Consider the following 16,970-nt stretch of genomic DNA (forward strand, 5'->3'; position numbering starts at 1 on the left):
CTCCTCTCACCTTCCACACCAGCCCCCCCCCCCCACTCCACGCTCCCCCCCCCCCCTTACTCCCCCCCTTAAACCCACCCCCCCCCCCCAAATTTTCCCTGCATCTCTATCTCCTCGATTCCTCCCATTCATAAATGTGCTGACTTGTTTTAGTGTCAATATTTTTGACACCACTTAAAAATGATAAGTTATGTGAATATATAGGAGAATGTTCTGAAAATCCTACATTGAGATGTTAGTGAGAAAACCCTGCTGCAAATTACTGGAGCGCAGAGGAGATTAATGTCAAACTTCAGAGAATGTAATATCTCTGTACCATGATTAAAGAAGATGGTTATTGGAGGGAGAAGATTGATGGGAAGGTTAAGAGAGTTAAGTACTTGGTGTAGAAAGAATGGACTGGATGCAATTGATCTGTGTGGAATGTGAGAGGAGCACAGGATCCATGGCAGTCAACCTGGACCAACAAACAAAAGTGATACCATTATAAATAGGATCATCTAAATCAGCACAAGGCTGTTCAGTTCCCAATTATAGGGATAGTGTGGGAAAACCATGATCTGGAATATTTGATTCAGCTCAAAGGCTGAAAGGCCTACTCCTCTGATAATCTCCCTGCAGTCCTACAGATGTTTTTTTTGTACGACTCACTGGTCTGACTCATCAGCTGTCAGCTGATATTTTGTAATTCTGATGTGGGTGGGGATGTGCTGTTTTGCCTCTCGCCTCTTGTGGAGCTCAAGCCATAAAAAGTTTCTTCTGTTATGAAAGCTACTGTGATAAAATTGAAATCTCTTCAAACTGATTTCATTTTGCTTACTTTTTGATTTTATTTAATATATTGCAGTATTTGGTTAATTTACAAAGAGAAGTATTGGCTTTTGCTGTAGGTGTGATTTGTTCCTTCTATTTAACACTGGTCTACACCTCAGGGAAGAATGATCTGAGCATTGTAGGGTATACTTTAAAAATTAGAGAGATGCCTCTAGTCATAGTCACCATGACCTTAGGTGGAGGAGCCTTATCTGCTTTTAAAATGCAGTGCAAGCTTTCTGTTAATATGGTTGATGATGCCATCCAAGACCCAGAATAGGAAGCTCAGACTGAATTAAACCTACATTTTAATAACACTTTCGTGAAGTTGAGACTTCCCAAGATGGAGGTCAGAATCACAAATGGGATGATGCTAAGGCAACAATGTGATTTTCTGAGATAGTAGGAACTGCAGATGCTGAAGAATCTGAGATAACAAGGGTGTAGAGCTGGATGAACACAGCAGGCCAAGCAGCATCAGAGGAGCAGGAAGGCTGACGTTTCGGGCCTAGACCCAACTCTACATAAGGTGAATTTCTGACTGAGTTGTACTGATACTCCTGTATAACAGCTTTACACACTCTCTTACACAAGCGTACGTAAAAAAAAATCCGCACTGTCTTGTCACTGAGGGATCATCGTTTTTAAGCTTCAGAGTAGGGTCACAGCGGGAAAGGCTTAGGAAGCACTTGCCATAAGTCATGATATGAAAGATAGAAACAACCTGATGCCAGTGACCTTTATAATAACCTGTAACTTAGTGAAGATTAATGCTGGAAAGTTGTAAAAGGGCATTTGTTTCAATATGCACAAAGATTCGTATATTGCCATAGAAGAAGAAATAATCTTTGATTGTCATCCTGTATGTCTTCACTCATGTGGAGCAATAAGTTTTTTTAGTCACCCTGAAAGCTGGAAAACCAGAGAATTTTCAGAAAAGCCTTTCTGTTTTAGAAAAAAAAGCTTCAGGTCAGTAAACTCTTACAATGCCTTATCTGTGCAATGCTCCACAAGCCACCACACTCTTGACAGTGCATCCAGTAAGCAACAGAAAGTTAAGTGCAAATTGTTTTTAAATATGAGCCAACATACGCTTGTGCTAGAGCTTCTCTCCCAAAATCTCAATCACTATAGCTAAAGACAGGATTATGTCAAAATTGCAGCAGAAAAACAAGCTCATAACCGTGCATGGTGCATTAAAACAAATCACTTAACTGTGCTATGGATCACAATAAGTATCCTGAGAAACCAGGATTGCTCCCTTTGTGTCATTGTGATTGAGATTCTCTCTCTCTGAACTGCTTTTGATGTTGTTCACAGTGTCCTTGGGTGTCAGTACCTTCCACTGTAACTCCCTGCTCCCTTTCTGATGTAATGAGTGAAGAGCTTGCCAAAGAACTGCAGCAACAAGAGGAGAGTGCAGCATTCCCTCATGCCATTAGGTATGTGACAGTTTTTAAAAAAATGCTAATGTTGGGAGTGGGGTGAGAAGGAGAGAATGTAGTTTGGTTCAGGGCTTCATTACTGTTGGCTAAATGAGATCCTGTGCAACTGTGATCATAGCGAAATTGAAAATACTTGACCTCGTCCTTACCAACCTGCCGACTGCAGATGCATTTGCCCTTGACAGAATTGATAAGAGTGACCAATAACACCACACAGTCATTGTGAGATGAAATCTTGCATTGAAGCTACCAAACAGGACTACTTGCATGCTAAACAGCATGAGCAGCAAGTGATAAAGATAAGTGATCCCACAGCCAATGGATCAGATTTAGGTTCTGCAGTCCTGCCACGCCCAGTCATGAATGGTGGTGGACAATTAAACAACTCACTGTGGAGGAGAAGGCTCCACAAATATCCCCATCCTCAATGATGGAAGAGCCCAGCACATCAGTACAAAAGATAAGGCTGAAGCATTCGCAGCAATCTTCAGCCAAAAGTGCCGAGTGGACCATCCATCTTGGTTGCCTCTAGTAGTCCCCAGAATCATAGATACCAGTCTGCAGCCAATTCAATTCACTCACGTGAGATCAAGAAACAGTTGGAAGCTCTAGATAGCCCAAAAGCTATGGGCTCTGGCAACTTGCCACTCTCCTAGCCAAGCTGTTCTAGTCCAGTTACAACACTGGCATCTATCCAACAATATGGAAAATTGTCCAGGACGCACAAGTAGGACAAATTCAACCCAGCCAATTACCACCCCAGCAGTCTACACTCCATCATTAATAAAGTGATGGAAGGTGTCATCAACGGTGTTATCCAACAGTAGCTGCTCAGCGGTGCCCAGTTTGGGTCCCATCAGGGTCACTCAGCTCCTGACCTCATTACAGCCTTGGTTCAAACATGGACAAAAGAGCTGAATTCCAGAGGTGAGTTGAGAGTGACAGCCACATTCAACCAAGTGTGGCATCAAGGAGTCCTGGCAAAACTGGAATCAATGGGTGTCAGGGAGAAAACTCTCTGCTGGTTGGAGTCATACCTGACACATAGGAAGATGGTTGTGGCATTTGGACATTAGTTATCTCAGCACCAGGTCATCTCTGCAGGAGTCTCTAGAAATAACCATCTTCAGCTGCTTCATTGATGACCTTCACTCATAAGGTTAGAATGGGAATGTTTGCCGATGATTGCACAATGTTCAGCACTATTCACAACTTCTCAGATACTGAAGCAGTCCATGTCCAAATGCAACAACATCTGGGCATGGGCTGTCAAGTGGCAAGTAATGTTTGTACCACACAAATGCCAGGCAATGACCATCTCCAATAAGAGAAAATCTAACATTCAATAGTGTTGCCATCACTGAATTCCTCACAATCCACATTTTGGTGTTATCATTGACCAGAAACGTAACTGGACTTGCCATATAAACACAGTGGCTACGTGAACAGGTCAGTGGCTAGGAATATTGCAGCGAGTAACTCACCTCCTGACTCCTCAAAGCCTGTCCATCATCTACAGTTCACAAGTTAGGAGTGTGATGGAATACTCCCCACTTGCCTGGATGGGTGCAGCTCCAACAACACTCAAAAAGCTTGACACCATCCAGGACAAAGCAGCTCGCTTTTTAGTACCACATCCGCACACATCCAGTCACTCCACCACTGACGCTTAGTAGCAGCGGTGTGTACTATCTACAAGATGCACTGCAGAAATTCACCGAGGATCCTTAGACAGCACCTTCCAAATCCACGACCTCTTCCATCTGGAAGGCCAAGGGCAGCAGATACATGGGAACACTACCTCCTGCAAGTTCCCCTTCAAGCCACTCACCATCCTGATTTGGAAATATATTGCTGTTCCTTCTGTGTCGCTGGGTCAGAATACTGGAATTCCCTCTCTAAGGGCATTGTGGGTCAATGTGGACTGCAGTGGTTCAAGAGGGCAGCTCACTACCACCTTCTCAAGAGCAATTAGAGATGCGCTATAAATGCTGGACCAGGCAACGATACCCACGTCCCATGATGGATTTTTAAAAAAAAACTATCCTGGACCTCTGGAGATTTTGAATGTCAGTTTCCTCATACTTTTCTTTTCCCTTGACATAGTTCCATTACTCTCTGTCCAGTTATAATCCGGGATCTCCTCCTACGTTTTTGCACTCAGTTCCTAAACTGTTACTTCTGGTTTCACTCGGACCTATCCATAACCCACATGTGTCAGGAACAAAAACAGAAGTTGCTGGAAAAGCTTGCCAGGTCTGGCAGCGTCTGTGAAGAAAAGTCTGTGTGTATACTGACAGTACCCAGTTCTACTACTTTAGACTCCCCAGCTGCCTATCAGTTTTCCCACACTTAATACTGGATATGTTAGTTTTCGTTATCTGAACTTGGGATGACCAGAGTTCAGCACCTAATCGCTAATTCTGTCTCCTTTGCAACTCAGTATCTGAGACATAATCATCCTGTTAACAAACTCTGTCTATTTGAGCCAAGCTTTCACCACCATGTTCTCCATCACCTCTCTGTCTCGGCTCATGTGCTGCAGAAACCCTCATCTTTACCTTTACCTCCAGACTCGACTACTCCAATATAGCTCTGACCAGCCTTCCACCTTCCATTCTAATCTATTACCTTATGGGTCCCAAGTTGTGTTTACTTCAGTGTGCACTGACCTAGGTTAGCTCCTAGTCCACCGAAGCCTTGATATTAAAATTCTCTCTCCCTATCTCTGTGCCCTTCTCATCCTGCCTGCCTGCATGCATAGGGATCAGATGGCCTACTGCAGTTCTAACTCAAGATTTTTGTGCTTCTCCAATTCTTTGCCTTTTGAATAACTCCTGCTCCCTTCTTTGCACTGTTGGTGGCCATGATTTCAGCTGTTGCCTTTGCAGTTTTCTTTTCAAAGACATCTGCACTCTCCCTTCCCCCCCACCTCAGTCCTTTGAAGCACTCCTTAAAATCTACTGATTTGGACAGCCTTATAGTCCTAAAAGTTCTGTTTGGCTCACTATCTGTATTTGTCTGATTACTTTCCTGGGCTGCATATTCTAACCATTTTCATATAGGAAAAGTTTGAGCTTTCATTTTAATTTTCATAATTTCATGGGTTAAAAAATTAAACCCCCTTGTGTTCAGTCTTGATACAACAGCTCTGATTGGAGAAGGGACTGAAACCTCCAGTGATCTCCTGCTAGCACAGATGTTGCAGATGGAGTTTGACCGAGAATATGATGCGCAACTTCGCCGCGAGGAAAATAAATTTAATGGTGACAGCAAAGGTGGGAGCTCACGTACCTTGGTTTTCACTGTGTTAGCCTGTTTAATCTATTGTAATCATTTTGACACCTTCTGGAAATAAAAACATTAATATGAAGTGCATGGTGTGTATAGCAGAGAGATCATTCAGCCCACTGATCAATGCTGATATTTATTCTCCATTATCTCCTTTCTGTTCCTCTCATCCCACGTCATATACCTCTATTCCTTTGTCACTTGTGTACTATGTTTATCTCAAGCCCTCCCTGTGCTAGGGAGTTCCTCACTCTGCCCGCCCTCTGTGTTATGATGTTTCTACCGACTGCCTTATTCAAGACATTATAAGTTTGTTGATTGATTTATTTTCCCTCCTACTCGAAGGGCAACAGGAAAAGCCAATGGCCTAGTGATATTATCGCTGGACTGTTGATCCAGGGACCCGGATAACATTCTGGGGACCCAGGTTCGAATCCCACCACAGCAGATGGTGGAATTTGAATTCAATAAAATATCTGGAATTAAGAGTCTAATGGAGAACATGAATCCATTGTTGATTGTCGAAAAACCTATCTGGTTCACTAACGTCGTTTAGGGAAGGAAACTGCCATCCTTACCTGGTCTGGCCTACATGTGACTCCAGACCCACAGCCATGTGGTTGACTCTGAACTGCCCTCTGGGCAATTAGGGATGGGCAATAAATGCTGCCTAGCCAGCGATGCCCTCATCCTGTGAATGAATAAAGAAAAAAAAAAGTAGATAGTTTTGAGACAAAAAGCAAAGTAACCAAGGATACTGGAAGGTTGAGAATGTACAGCATAGAAACAGGCTCAACTGGTCCATGCTGCTGTTTATATTCCATACCAGCTCATCAATATATCCTTTTATTCCCTTCTTGCTTGTGTAGATCTTCCCCTTAAATGCATGTGTGCCATTCACCTTAACCACTGCCATGAGTTTACAATATGCCAGTTATGTGAGGAAGCGCTTGTTGTTCACATCAGCTTAAGCCAACCAGGCTGAATGCTGTGCTGCTGGGTTTTGACTCTGCAACTCTGAAGCAATTCTTCCGCACTGTACAATGACCTGCAGAAATTGCCTGTCTCTTCCCTTTACAGGTACTAACAGAACTCTACTAATTCAGTTTTGTTTGTGTACTTTGTGGAATATGATACTTGCATTCCTGAAGTAGTATTTCACATACTGGATAAATCTGCCATTTTGATAGTGAACAGTCACAATTTAACTCCAGATTTCAATTTCTTTGGTTTACTGGAGGAATGTGATTTATTATAACTAAGTATTAATATTGTTTTAGAAAGTTTCAGTTTGTACTCTCCAAAGCTGCAGTGACAACAGCTTCCAAGCCGACAGCCTCCACTATCTGAATATACAATAGCAACAGATACGTGGAAACACTACCACTAGCAAGCACCCCCCCCTCCATGCCCTACAATATCTATATTTGGAATTATATTGCCATACCTTTAGTGTCACTGGGTCAATTACCTGGAAATCTCTCCCTTATGGTATTGTTGCTGTCCCTACACCCTTAAGTTACTTCAAGGAAGTAGCTTATTCTGCTCTCCATGGCAATTAGACCAGCAATTCTCTCATCCCATGAATGAGAAAAATTGCTGATGTACTGCAAAGAAATTGAGACCATTTATTCCTATAGTTGCAAGCTATTTTTTAATCTCCCTGAGAAGATAAACGGGGATGATAGTTGAAACTTGGGATGTTCTTTATTGAAGTACTAAGCTGCGTCATTTAGAAAACAATACTGGCTTTAAGAGATTCAGAAAATGGATCAGTGTCGTTATTCGTTGGGGTGTCAAGATGCTCCTTATAGTGTGTCATTGCCCCTGTAAAGAATAAAACTTCTGTAAATGTGTAGTAATATGAATACTAAATTATTCCAACATTTTTTCTAAAAACCTCACTGGCTGGCACATCAAAACTCAGTGTTGGAGGTGGGGACGCTGAACAGCAGGAATCATAAGGAAGAGTTTATTTAAATAGACTCTCTAAACTATATCAAACAGACCTCATCTTCACAACTACAGCATAGTCTCTTGATTAATCAGGATTTTTTCCTTAGCCTCAATAATGGAACATAGTAATGTATAGAAATGATGTGAAATTAATTCCACTTACAGCATTGTAGTTGTCATTAGTGGTAGGGTTTATGGTATTTGCTTAGAAAATATAAGGTTTATTGCTGTCTCTTTTGTTCAGTATCTATTTCATTTGAGAATTATCGAATGGTTCATCCTTATGAAGACAGTGAAAGCTCAGATGATGAAGTCGATTGGCAGGATACACGGCATGATCCCTATGGACCTGGTAATGTCTCCATTGATGTGACTGAGCTTTCTTGATGTTTCTGACTATATTAATTTAGTCCTGACCTTCTGTGCTTTTTATGTGTCACGTGATATTGATTCAGGAAGACTACCTGGGGACATTGCTCATAGAATCCCAATAGTATGGAAACAGGCCACGGCCCAACAAGTCCACACCGTCCCTCCATAGAGCACCCCACCCAGGTCCATCCCCCTACCATTTCCTATGGCCTATCCTCCTAGCCTGCAAATCTTTGGACTGTGGGAGGAAACTGGGCACCCGGTGGAAACCCACGCAGACACAGGGAGAATACGCCAACTCTACACAGGCAGCTGCCTGAGGGTGGAGTTGAACTTGGGTCCCTGTGAGGCAGCAGTGTTAACCACTGAGCCACTGTGCTGCCCTTCTGCTTTGCTATTTGATAAATCCTTTAAGAAATCATAATTGTCTGACGTTGCCCACAGAGTGAGAAAGAATAGAATGAAAATATTTTGTAGCAACAGCATTTTGAGTTCAGGTTTTAATCTTTCCAGCAAAAGCGTCTGCGGGTGTTGTTAAACCAGTTATTTCACTTGTGTTTTTACGGAGGGAATCTTGCTGTTATTACGCTGTCTGAGCCTATACCTATCTCACGGGAACAGGAGCAGGCCAGTCAGCCCCTCGAGCCTGGTCCACCATTCAGTATGATCATGGCTAAGCTGTAGCTTAACTCCATGTACCTGCCTTTGGTCCATATCCCTTAATACCTTTGCTTAACAGAAATGTATGTATTCAAAGTTTTGGCAAAGATTTATAGCTCTGGTTGTGGGTGAGGTTATTGACTTGCTCGCCGAGCTGGCTTGTTCTCGTTCAGACGTTTCGTCACCATGGTAGGTGACTTCATCAGTGGACCCTCCGATGAAGCAGTGTTATTCTGCTGCGCTTGGAAGTTACACTGTCTGATCCGTTATGGTGAGCAGTGTCATTACTCACTCACTCACATGACACTACTCACCATAACAGATCAGAATGTAACTTCCAAGTGGAGTAGAATAACACTACTTCATCAGAGGGTCCACTGATGATGTCACCTGGCATGGTGACGAAACGTCTGAACGAGAACAAGCCAGCTCAGCGAGCTGGCAACAACCTCAGGAGTGCAGGTATCTCAGGTCTAAAACTAATAACTGATCTAGCATCCACTGCCAATTGTGGAAGAGAGTTTCAAACCTCTACTGCCCTTTGTGTATTGAAGTGTTTCCTAACATCTCTCCTGAACGGTCTGGCTGTAATTCTCAGACTATGTCCCCTTGTTCTCGACTCCCCAACAAATGGAAATAGTTTAGCTTTATCTACCCTATATTTTCCTGTTAATATATTTGATAAGATTACCCTTTAAACTTCTAAATTCTAGGGAAAACAGTGAGGTCTAACCAGGGACTTGTATGGTTGAGGCATAACTTCTATATTCTTATACTCCAGTCCAGTTGATATAAAGGCCAGTATTCCTATGTGAGTATGTAAGGTCAGCTCTTAATTGTTCTTAGTTGTTCTCCGAATTGGCCGTCAGTTTTAGGGTTGACCAATAAATGCTGTCCTTGTTAGCAATACTCACATCTCAAGAATGATTTTGTTTTTATATCCCAGCTGCGCTAGCTGTTTGAAAAGGTTGGCTTCTCATTCCAGTGGTGTTTTAAATGTTCCCTTTTTTAAAAAAAAGTCAGTCTGTGAATCTAGTTCCCTTTTAAAAGATTTCGCTGGCTGAGGGGGTCAGCTGTGACTTAGTGGATAGGTCTGCTGCCTGAGTCACAAGGATCTGGGTGAAGTCATATTTCTTTGCTTGAGTGCAAATGTCCAGCTGACACTGCAGGAGTGTGGTACTGGCAGATCTTTCAGATAAGACATTAAACCTAGGCACCACACAGTTGTCATGTTGCCACAAGTTAGATATGTTTCAATTTTGATGCAAGAGCCTAGAATGAGTTTTTTTTTAAATTTTAATTAAGGCTTTTTCTTGTCTATCTTTATTTTCTGAAATAATATGTAAGGTCATGAAATGTGTGTGTCAGCAGATAAACCCTCACCAATTGCAAAACGAGGATTTGTGGGAAAGGGCAAAGAGATTACTACCAAGCACGATGAAGTGACCTGTGGCAGAAGGAATACTGCACGAATGGAAAATGTAAACATTTCTGTTTCTTTGTATTTCTAGTGTCGTTACGAATTTATATTAGGGGTAGGGTAGGAGTGGTGGTGTTTACCTTTGTTTAAATGCTTGTTTCTACCTGTGAGTAATGGATACTGATGAACTTATGAAAAATAGCGTTAAGCATTAACCACTTGCTTATCCCTCTTATAAATGGAATCATTCCTTTTCCTAAACTGCAAAGGAAATCAAGGTGCATTGGTCTTGTGCTGAAGGTATGTTGTAGGTAGTAATGGATAAACAGATGTGTGATTCTTGGTAGCAATAAATACTGTCAGACACTCACCTCACAGGAACAAATTATAAAAGTTTAACAGCTCAAAATGTGTTTGTGTTCACAGTTTGCTCCAGGGTTCCAGGTGGGCGATGGCATCGGGATGGATTTGAAGCTACCTAATCGTGTCTTCAATGCGCTGAAGCAGTATTCTTATTCTGAACAGCGGCGCAGCGCTAGAATTCATGAAACAAAAGAACATTCTACTTCTGTACGTCTCACTTTGTTAAATATGCCCTCCTACTTAGTGATATAATGTAGCAGGAGGCCAGTCAGCTCATCACAGCCATGCCAGCTAGTGAAAAGAGCCATCTAGTTTGTCCTATTGCCCTCCTCCTTTCTCTATAACCTTGAGAATTTTTCCCCTGCCAGTATTTACCCAGTTCTCTCTTTTGAAAGTGATTTGTTAAATCTGCTTCTCGTCCCCAACCAGTTCTTCTGATGATCCTTCAGTTCCACATCTTCCTGTCTCTGGGAGCAGAGTAATGGATGAGAAGCTATCAGGAAATCAGAGTGCCCAGTGTGGGTTTGATGGAAATGTTGACATTCTCTCTCCTACCTGGTCTTTGTTGAAATGACTGGTTCTCAAAATTAGTTTAAAATCAGCAGCTGGTGATTTATAATAAAAGCAAAGTGCTGTGGATGCTGGAAATCTGAAATAAAAGCAGTGCTGGAGAGTTTCAGCAGGTCTGGCAGCATCTGTGGAGAGAGAGTTAATGTTTTGAGTCTGGTATGAATCCTTCAGAACTGAAATGGTTGGAAAATTATGATTTTTATGCTTGTGACAGTGGGAGGAGCAAGTGGAGCAAATGGTGAGGGCACCCAGAGCAAAAGGCAAAGGCAGTGATACTGGTGAGAAAGGAGTAATAGAGTAAATGAAGGAGCATAATGGGCCTATGATGTTTATTCTCTCCACCACTCATCCCCTACCCTGCCAACATCCAAACCTAGACTAGAGATAGGAAGAACTGCCGATGCTTGAATCAGAGATAACATAGTGTGGAGCTGGAGGAACACAGCGGGCCAGGCAGCATCAGAGGCTTTTCTGCTGCCTGGCCTGCTGTGTTCCTCCAAACCCAGACTAGACTTGTATGTGCTTTGTTCACTTTGCTTACTTTGCTTTCAGCCAAGAAATTTCATTTTCACCCTTTCATACCTTAATTTACACCTGTTTTACTCCTCTATTTTGCTTTCACCATAATTGGCCACTGTCATTTGCACTCAGTACCAACTCCTCCCATGGTTTGTCCTCTGCCTCTGTCAAAGTGTTACAAACCACCATTTCCGGACCCTTTTCAATTCTGAAGAAGTCGTACCCAGCTTGAAGCATTAACTCTGTTTCTGTCTCCACAGATGCTGCTAGTCCATGCTGAGTTTCTCCAGCATTCTGTTTGTGACAAACATAATTGTCTTTATTTTTGCTTGCCAGTGAGCTGGACAAATTCTGTTTTCACGTTTTTCTTACTGTTTCAGGACCAAGCCATAGACTCAAAAACTCGCTTGCTTCTGTACAAAATGGTGAATGCGGGGGTGTTGGAAAGCATCAATGGTTGTATCAGCACAGGCAAAGAATCTGTGATCTTCCACGCTAATGGCGGAAGGTATGTATCCATCCAAACACACAACTTCTCCCATCCCTGGCCAGCACCCCACTGCAATTCCACCTATCAGAAATTGAGTTGGAAAAGCGAAGACAGTGAGTGGGTCAACTTCTTTAAAAGGTGTATTTACAGGGCAGAATTGTAGAATTCGGACCACTATCAGATCAGTCTTGGTCTCATCGAATGAAGGAGAAGGCTCGAGGGCCAAATGGACAACTCCTAATAATAAATAGTCATTTGTGATTATGTTGAGAATCTAAACTAGGGGCTATAAATGTAAAGTGATCTGTAATAAATTCCAATAGAAATTTCTTTAACCAGTGAATGTGGAACTAGTTATCATAGAGAGAGTGGTTGATTTTATCCTTTTGAGGAATTCGGGAGTCGCTGGCAATGCCAGCATTTTTTTGCCCATTCATAATTGCTCTGGAACTGAATGCCTTGTTGGGCCATTTCAGAAGACAGTCAAGAGTCAGCCACATTGCTGTGGGTCTGTTATCACACGTAGGCCAGACAGGGTAAAGATGGCAGATTTTTCTCCCTAAAGGACATTCGTGAATTGGGTGGATTCATTTGCCAATTGATGATCCATCACTCGTACTAAATACCATCTGCTGCCATGTCCCCAGAACATTAGAGACTTGGGATTACTGTCCAGTGACATTACTGCTATGCCATTGCCTCCCCTTATTTAGTTCCTTAGTTGGGGGTACATGTGTTCCATCTAACTGCTGAAGGTCCTTGTAAATTTAGGAAGTGTATGCTGACCATTGATCATTTTGCTAACAATAAACAGAATTACTAAATTACTTCAGTTGTTTCTATTACATGCCAAATGATCAAGTTGATTCACACTGACTAACTCCAAATTGGAATTAATATTTGCACAAATTTGTTGTGGTTTCTCTGTCTCTCTTTCTGAAGCATGGATGAGAAAATGGTCCCTGCAGAATGTGCCATTAAAGTTTTTAAGACTACGCTTAATGAATTCAAAAACCGTGATAAGTACATCAAGGATGATTACAGATTCAAAGACCGCTTTAGCCATTTGAATCCTCGCAAAATCATTCGTATGTGGGCTGAGAAAGAAATGCATAATTTGATCAGGTACTGTCTCTTTCCTTTGAATTGAAAGATTAATCTGAATTTTGAGATGCCAGAAAGTCTTGTATATTTTCATTTTGTATCATGCTGTTGCATACTTACTTACTTTAAAATTCTGTCTGTTTGTTACAAGAGAAAATTGCAGTGGTATAGAGTTGTGGCTGAGGTTTGTGAGCTGCATCAATAACTGCATCCACCCTTAGCTTAGTGGAATGGCTGGTTGTAGACCTGGCTCATGTGGGAGGGTTTGGGATGCCCAGACTGTTTGCAGTTAGGTTCTAACATACACCTGCAGCATAATATTAAATGGGAGACCCCTTATTTTTAAACAACGCCTCCTCATTCTAGGCTTCTGCGCAAGGTGAAACATCCTCTCAACATCCAATCTGTTAAGTCCTGTTAGAATCTTATGTTTCAAAAGACCACCTCTCATTCTTCTAAATTCCAGTGAGCATTGGTCCTATCTGGTTGTCGTCTTTTCATCAGACGATGTTTTTAAACTAGGAATCGTCTGAGTTTTTAAATATTTATTTAGTGTGTGGTTGCAGAGCTAAACAATAGCCTTGTCAGTGGCTTAATGGTATTTCTTCAGCTTGAAGGCAGGCTTAGTCAGTGAATGATGCTTAACAATGTGAGTCATTGTTCATACTGAACTGCAGCTGTAATTGGATGGTTTTGATTACCTCAGTGATCCATAGGGTCCAGAATCGATAGGGTCATCAATGAGAAAAGTTGTTTTGGGTGGATGTTGCCTTGCCAGACCCCTCGCTGCTAGTCCTCGGGTGTTACTCCTTGGTATGGTAGTTTTCACCATCTGGGTGATGTGAGGGAGGGTGTACTGCTGGTGGATTGAGGAGGTCATCAAGGACAAGCTTAGATTGGAGTAGGCCTTTTCCAGAAGCTTGCTTGTTGTAGTTCCTTACTGACAGGGAGGACTTGGGATATGGGTCAGTCCCATGTACCTATCCATGCTCTGAGTTCATTGGCCTTACCAGTCAGACCTCTTGCATTGAGATAGATGCAATTTAATCCAACAGGATTCCTCACTCCCTGTCATATTCCAGCCTGACCTGTCTCTTCAGCTTGCTATTTCTGATTGTTGTATCTCCTTTTGCACTTGCCTCCCTTCTGTTGACGATCTCACCCCCCTACCAATCTAGTTTAAACCCTCCCTTGTAGCACTAACAAATCTGCCTGTCTGGATATTGATGCAACCTGTCCCTCTTGAGCAGGTCACCTCTGCCACAGAAAAGATCCCAATGATCCAGGAGTCTGAATCTCTTCCCTCCCCCCACATCAGTTCTTTGCCACGCATTCATCTGCCACATCTTCCTGTTCTTACCCTCACTAGCACGTGGCATTGGAAGTAATCCAGAGAATACCAGTGTCGAGGTCCTGGTTTTTAACTTCTTTCCTAGCTCTCTAGAATCACTCTGCAGAACCTCATCCCTATTTCTACCTATGCCAATGTGCACAATGACTTCTCGCTGCTCACCCTCCCCCTTGAGAGTGTTCTGCAGCTGCTCAAAGACATCCTGGACCATGGCACCTGGAAAGCAACACACCATCCTGAATTCCTTTTTGCGGCCACAGAATCTCCTGTCTGTCCCCCTAATTATCAAGTCCTCTATCACTAAGGTCCTGTTTACCTTTACCTTTTCCCGCTGTGCCCCAGAGCCAGTTGTAGTACTGCCGACTTGGCTACCGGTGCTTTCCCCTGAACGGTTATTCCCTCCGCCCCACCCTCGGCAGTATCCAAAACGGCATACTTGTTTTCAAAGGGAATGGCCACATGGGATTCCTGCACACTCTGCTGCTCCCTTTGCCTTTCCTGGTGGTCACCCGGCTATTCTCTGCCTGCACCTTAGGTGTGACCATTTCACTTAGACTCTTATCAAAGATGCGCTCAGCATCTCGGATAATCCTAAGTGCATCCAGCTTCCTAACACTGTCTCCCAGGTACTGAGCTGGGTGCACTTCCCACAGGTGTAGTCATCGGAGATGATGGAAGTCTCCCTGAGCTCCCACATCCTGTAGGACGAGCATGCCACTGCCCTAACTGCCATCTCAAATGCTCTAAGACTAAAGAGGAAAGTTAAAAGGACTGTTACCTGAGCTAACCTGTACTTTTTACTGCGCCGCTGCTCACCGAAGCGCCTCGAGCCAACGCCTTACTACTTACTCTGCTACCAACAAATTTTCCAATAGCACGTGTCTCTCTCCCCGCTTTTGTTTTTGGTTAGAGGAGGAGGGAGGGAAACACCACAGTGATGTAATGTTTGGGTCAATGATGTGGAGGTGCCGGTGTTGGACTGGGTTGGACAAGGTCAAAAATCGCATGACACCAGGTTATAGTCCAACAGGTTTAATTGAACACACAAGCTTTTGGTGTGTTGCCTCTTTGTCAGGTATAATGAGAGAGGAAGTATCAAGACACCGAATTTATAAGTAAAAGATCAAAGGATTATAGAACTGATGTGAATGTTATTAATACATTCGCATCAGTTGCATAATCCTTTGTTCTTTTACATAATGTTTGGGGCTAAAGCACTCCTTGATACCAGGCCCATGATAATCTGCTTTTCCATGCTGGTGAGTGCTTCCAGGCTCAAATGTATGTGCTGGTGATGCCTCTCCCCCTCAGACGCCTGAGTTGGGGGAAATGAGTAGCTGTGATGATGAGCATTGATGATTTGCAGATTTGAAGACCATAAGATGTAATAACAGAATAGCCATTCAGCCCATCGAGTCTGCACTGCCATTCAATTAGACCATGGCTGATCTGATAATCCATAATCCACATTCCACCTTGCTGCCTTTTCTCCATAACCCTTCATTTCCTTCCTGATTAAAAATCTATCTCAGCCTTGAATATATTTAACAACCCAGCCTTGATAGCTTTCTTGCGTAAAGAATTTCAGATTCACTATCCTGTGTGAGAAGAAATTCATCCTCGTCTGTCAAATCTCATCCTTGTTCTGAAGTCTGTGTTTCTCTCTCCACAGATGCTACCAGACCTACCGAGTTTCTTCAGCATTTTCTGTGCTTGTTTCAGACTTCCAGCATTGCAGTATTTAGCTTTTACTGGAGGTCGGATATATGATAATTTTGAGACCGTGAAAGAGTTAAGCGGTATGGTGCTATGGTCATGTGTACGTGTGGTTCTGTTTTGCTCCTGTGAAACACTTTTTGAGGGTATTTCCTTTGCTAAAGATGCTATATGAATGCAAGGTGTTGATATGGCAGTTATGTATTTCACTGTGATTTGTTTTTCTGCAGAATGCAGGAAGCTAGAATTTGTTGTCCAGAGGTGGTTATGCTTAAGAAGCACATTCTGGTGATGTCCTTCATTGGTCAGGACCATGTGCCAGCTCCTAAATTGAAGGATGCTAAACTCAGCTCTGAAGATATGAAGCGGGCTTACTACCAGGTTTTGGATGTAAGTAATTTCTCCTCTGCAAATGCTCACTTTACAGTATACAAATGCTCTACTGTTTTTAATTGTTCTGGAACTGTTTTGGTAATGGTGGGGGTGTGTGCCCAAAAGTCAAACCTGGATACATTGACAATGTCTGGGCCTTGGGGATGTTTGACTGGGTCTATGTGTGCGCAGGTGGGTTAGTCTGTCTCTGGGAGAGGGTACAGTTTGGATGCCTGTGTTGGGTGGTGCAGGAGAGGAGGTCATGGAGTATCTGCCTGTGCGGGATTGTGGAAGGTATGGCCTTGTGTGGGGTGGGATCTCTGCCTGTTTGGATGGGGTTGTGCTGGCGGCAGTGGGTCCTGTAAGGGACACACACTATTTGACAGCCAATGTACTGACGTCCAGTTTTGAAAGTCAGTGCCACTCATGGTACCTCGGAGGTCTGTGCAGAAGAAACAAAATTTCAGGGAACGCCAATAGCCAGTGGGGGGGGGTTGGGTGGCGGCGGGGGGGGGGAGGGGGAGGGGG

At 43.0% G+C, this 16,970-nt stretch overlaps 1 protein-coding gene across 1 annotated transcript in view; it reads left to right on the forward strand.

The window, feature by feature from the left end:
- The window catches only part of riok3 (RIO kinase 3 (yeast)), a 24,253-nt gene that overhangs the window by 5,285 nt on the left and 1,998 nt on the right, over nt 1–16,970 (forward strand). The window contains exons 2-9 of the mRNA XM_048596209.1: nt 2,134–2,255; nt 5,394–5,536; nt 7,750–7,857; nt 9,885–10,018; nt 10,384–10,527; nt 11,790–11,917; nt 12,842–13,024; nt 16,301–16,460. Of these exons, the coding sequence (XP_048452166.1) occupies nt 2,134–2,255; nt 5,394–5,536; nt 7,750–7,857; nt 9,885–10,018; nt 10,384–10,527; nt 11,790–11,917; nt 12,842–13,024; nt 16,301–16,460 (1,122 nt within the window). The remainder of the gene's footprint in view (nt 1–2,133; nt 2,256–5,393; nt 5,537–7,749; nt 7,858–9,884; nt 10,019–10,383; nt 10,528–11,789; nt 11,918–12,841; nt 13,025–16,300; nt 16,461–16,970) is intronic.

Source organism: Rhincodon typus, chromosome 4 (assembly GCF_021869965.1).
Source record: "Rhincodon typus isolate 14 chromosome 4, sRhiTyp1.1, whole genome shotgun sequence".
Lineage (NCBI taxonomy): Eukaryota > Metazoa > Chordata > Chondrichthyes > Orectolobiformes > Rhincodontidae > Rhincodon > Rhincodon typus.